The following is a 4,785-nucleotide window of genomic DNA, read 5'->3' as shown; positions in this document are numbered from 1 at the left end:
AGAAATAAACAAACATTAAAGAGAGTATCGAGATTAAATAACAACATAACTGCAAAATTGTGCATAGATGAGCTATTTTATTATAACAACTGACTTCATCTCGATAAGTATTAAGCTAACTTTTGATTCACTCAAAGCTGATGCAGAAATAAACAAGCATTAAAGAGTAAAAAGCAAATTAGAAAAAATAAGTTCTATATTTTTTTTCTTCATGATCATGACAGTTAAAACTGTATATATTTGTTTTGCTTATATTTTTAATCAGTTTGTCTAGAAATTTGAGGTGGACCACATACTCAAACGGTTTAAAAATGTCGTTTTTTATTAATTTCAGCACATTCCTAATTACTTTGTCTGGTTTCTTCTACATTATCTCGAACTGCATCTATTAAATGATACGATTAAAGTTTTTTGATTGACCATTAGTTAGTTTTAAGTTAACTCAAAGTCCGACTGGGACACTACATCTTAAGTAGTTTTTAGAATTATAAACTATTTTAAATGTTTTTTCTCTCACCTTTAGATGCTTAAATGGGTTTTTAGAAGTTTATTGTAAATTATTATTTTTTAATATACAATAATTGCTAGACAAATAGGTTAGTTAACATGTTAAGTTTCCCATGTCTGTCTTGTAGTGAAGATGAGAGTGCAACTATTTCTCATTTCTTGTTTTTTCGCTCTTACACTTATACAAGTGCAAAATGTAATAGTATATGTCTGCCGATCCCGGGTGTAAAGTATCAACAAAAATTCACAAAAACGCTCTTTTATAAATGAAATAGTTTTTTTTAACACTTTTAAATATTTTATACACATAAAGCGGTGACAAATACTCACTTTTTTAAATTTAAAATAATCTTTTTAATCTTATAACAAATTTAAACATTTTTGTAAACAAGATTTTGACATTTCACAAGGCAAAACACGAGTAGAGCAAAAAATAGTCAGCTGGCGTTACGCTGCCACCTGGTTAAATATGCCTTGGTAGGCACTTTTCTAAAAAAAACTCAGTTTTTGTAACACATTTTACCCGGTTTAGGAATTTCGGTATTTGAAAATAAAAAAATTTAAAAATTATAATGTGGTTTATTTAAGGATAATTGAGTCTATATTAGTTCCAAATCTTGTTATGATATCTTTAACAGTTAACATTTTACATTAATTCAAATTGAATGTTTTTCTCCATGGAAAATCACAATATTATATTTTTTTAAGTTTTTAGGTAAATAACGTCCCAAAAAAATTATTTGATTTTACTAAAATATCAATCTTCAAGTCCTAAGGTTTTCAACAATATCAAATACTTATATAAAAATGCCTTTATTTACTCCTCAAAAGTTCCACAAACCTTGCCCCCTTTGGAAAATTTCTATGCTTTTTCCTATATTTATAGTGGTTTAGGCTTTTGTAATTCACAAACAAATAAATAAACAGACATACATACTTATTTGTTGGTAAAATTTCTATAAATCATACACACGAGTTTTTATTTCCATCATACAATAAGTTACTTATTGTATTCCATCTTTATCTACTAGTATTTGCTTGTGCGAAACATAGGAAAACCCATGATAAAAATATAGAAGGTAGCATGATAAAAATATAGAAGGTAGTTTCAATAAAAATTTTTTTTAAGATTTTTTGAAGTTTCCTTATTTTGTGAGCATTATAAAAAGCGTTGCCACATTCCTAAAAATTATTTTTATTTTAGAGAATTTTTTTACAAAAAATGTGTAATTTATAATTTAGTATTTAAATAAAAATGTATTAAGTATGTTGTGTTGGAAGTTAATGATTCAATTCCTAACATTCGCTTACTTATAATTAAAACACGTTGACTATTTTTATAGGTATATTAAGTAAACATTTTTATAATTTTTTATTACTATGAACATATTTTGTATCGTTTAAATGGCGGTTTAAAAACCGAATTCGAAAATATGTTCTCCCAAGATAAAACCTTTTAACAATTTTTTTATCCAAATTTACATTAGTTGAATTTAACAAATTTAACATATAATTTGGGCTACCTGACAAAGAATTTTTATTAAATTTTAAAAAAAATTGAATTTAAACGTTCCAAAAGGCTTAAAAAACTGGTGTTTGTATAATCCACCCTCTGACAATAAATTTGTCGTTTGTTAGGTAATGTAGGGACTTTAAAAAAATTTACATTTGAATTTTTGCAAAAATATTTGGTATTTTCGCAGTTGGGGAAAATGCAACTCATGTTTGTTAAATCTTAAAATAATGTTCACAAATTAGCTTTGAAATATTTGAAAATGAAAATCTTACCTTTGATCCCAATTTGATAGTAAATATTTTTTATATTTTTTTTTAATATATTTAAAATTAATGAAAATTATGTATTAATTTTTTCACAAACTTCAAAGAATATATGGGAAAATTTTTAATTAATATGGTATTACTATTTTAACGAAAACGTCAAAATCCTTAAGCATGTCAGACGTAGAATTTTAAAAAATAAAGAGAGAATGAAACTACTTTCTATTTTTCTACTATGATTATAACTTTCCTGTTAAATTAAATATTTCAACATAAATGTTTAATTTTCAAAACATTATTTTTTTATCTCAAATGAAAAATTAATCAACATATTAATTTTTTTTTTTAATTTTAGAATCTTTAATTTATTTAAAACTCATGTTACAACAGTTATATTTAGAAATTATTAGACTCAAGATAATAAAAAAAATAGGTGTAATATAATATATAATCACAAACATAACAAAGGAATAACTATTTACTTATAAAAATAGGTGAATTAGTTCACACTTACATATTTATATAACATATACAACTTGTATATTATCTATGATAAGTGTTTCCATTTATGTGTGTGCAACAATTATCATATTCAGCGGGTACATCTCGATGATCTCTAAATTACACATTTTATATATAAATGTTACTATTTGCAGGTATACATACATGTATGTATGAATTATTTCTTATTGTTTGGGGGTGATTCCATGAAGTGAATTTAATGCAAATATCAGTTAGATACAATTGTAGCAAAAATCCTGCATTTATTTATTGCGTTTTTGTTTACTACAAAAGAGGGAAATATACAACAAATTAAATATACATTGATCATTTGTATTATTTGTTTCTAAACTAAAGAATGTATAAAGAACAATTTAAAATGAATTTAAATCTTATGATATTATATTGATTATAAAACCATTTTTTATATAGTTTTACCGTTATTAGAGATGGGGATCATACATTAAAATAAAATATAAATTAAAATGGTATGATATTTTATGTACATTTTTAACGATGAATTAATGATAAAAGTCATGAAATCATTAGTATTACTTTTTCGCTAGAGCTATTCCGAGTCCGAGAATTCCACCCAATACTAAAGCCGCTCCACCTGCCACTGCCATGCCTTTAGCCATATCTTTGTCGTTTTGTTTTTTAATATATTCCTACATACAAAACAAACATCTTTTAATAAATTCTGTTTATATTATATTAATTTACAGATATGAACATGTATGTATATACCTCTAAAGAACGGACTTGATCATTTGATTCGATTTCCAAAAAAGCTCTACAGTATTTTAGCCCTTCTGAATAATTTTTTATACGGGCATTACCAAAAGCTAAATAGTAAATATAGTCCCGTCTCCCATCCGGATGTATACGGGCTAAATCTTCCAATATCATAATGCCCTAAGGATAGATGCAAGTATTCCAGTACATACGGTTGACAATACAACAAATGATAATAAATTACAGTTAGTGATTTATCATTAACCACACACATCAATCAACTTGTACAAACCTTTCTGATATCGTTGGTATATCTACTGCGAACTAAGCAGAGCCCATACTCGAATTTAGTTTCTGTCGAAACTTCTCCATCAAGTTCAAGTTCGTGGGCATATTTTTTCTCAAATTTCTGTAATAGATTTGAATATATGTATAATTAGAACATAATCAACTTCTTTGTTGCATATAAATTTACCTCAAGTTCATCCTGTGGAATAACCTCGTTCAAAAGTTCCTCCATTATCTATTTCACAATATTTTCCTTCTATTGACTAATCACAATTACTTATTTTATTTCTTTTCTGAAAACAAAAAAGGCAATTCTGAATAAGGTGAAATCAGCTTTACAACATTTGCAAAAACAACATGATATTTGTTTTTGTTTGTATGGTTTGAGCTGTCAAAGACTACCTGTTGTTATTGTTTCTTTTACGTTTGGTGTATTATTCGCCACAACAAATACTAGCCAATTTGAAAGCTCAAACATCTAAACAAGTAAAGAAGGATAAAATCTGCTCTGCTATAGACACCACCTAAAATTAATTCGCTATGCAAAATAAGCTACCAAGGCAAGGCGAATTTATACAAGGTGGTATCAGTTCTACAAAAACAACGATTGGTCTTAACAAATGTCAAAAAACCAAAATGAAAAATTTAACAAATAAGTATTTAAACTTAATATAGTGTAGATAATTGAATAGTGAGGGTTTTACTCATTTATGTAAACAATAAATATTTTGTTAATAAGCTTAGAATATATAGATATTTATATATAAAAACAAGCTTTGACAGTTGTTAGAACCAAAAAGCGAAAAAAAAATTATCAGCTGTTTGACTGACTCCACCTTGTATAAATTCGCCTTGCTACCAAGGCGAATCTATAGAAGGTGACGACAAAAGACCAGCTGATTTTTTTTTATTCAGTGTTTAGACAAGTGAACTGTCAATTCACTTGTGTTTGTTGTAGCGAAAAATACAACAAAC

The 4,785-nt window shown here is 26.4% G+C and overlaps 1 protein-coding gene across 1 annotated transcript; it reads right to left on the bottom strand.

The window, feature by feature from the left end:
* Positions 1-2,622: 2,622 nt before the first annotated feature.
* On the bottom strand, positions 2,623-4,109 carry Fis1 (fission 1 protein). The gene is made up of 5 exons (XM_065501968.1): positions 3,998-4,109; positions 3,815-3,931; positions 3,535-3,702; positions 3,343-3,455; positions 2,623-3,072 (listed from the first exon to the last, which is right to left on the bottom strand). The coding sequence occupies exons 1-5, from the start codon at positions 4,040-4,042 to the stop codon at positions 3,051-3,053; spliced, it is 465 nt and encodes a 154-aa protein (XP_065358040.1). The 5' UTR covers positions 4,043-4,109; the 3' UTR covers positions 2,623-3,050.
* Positions 4,110-4,785: the final 676 nt, after the last annotated feature.

This window comes from Calliphora vicina, chromosome 2 (assembly GCF_958450345.1).
Source record: "Calliphora vicina chromosome 2, idCalVici1.1, whole genome shotgun sequence".
NCBI classification, from domain to species: Eukaryota; Metazoa; Arthropoda; class Insecta; order Diptera; family Calliphoridae; genus Calliphora; species Calliphora vicina.
The sequence above is the reverse complement of the archived record's forward strand: the minus strand, read 5'-3'. Positions and strand labels throughout refer to the sequence as shown.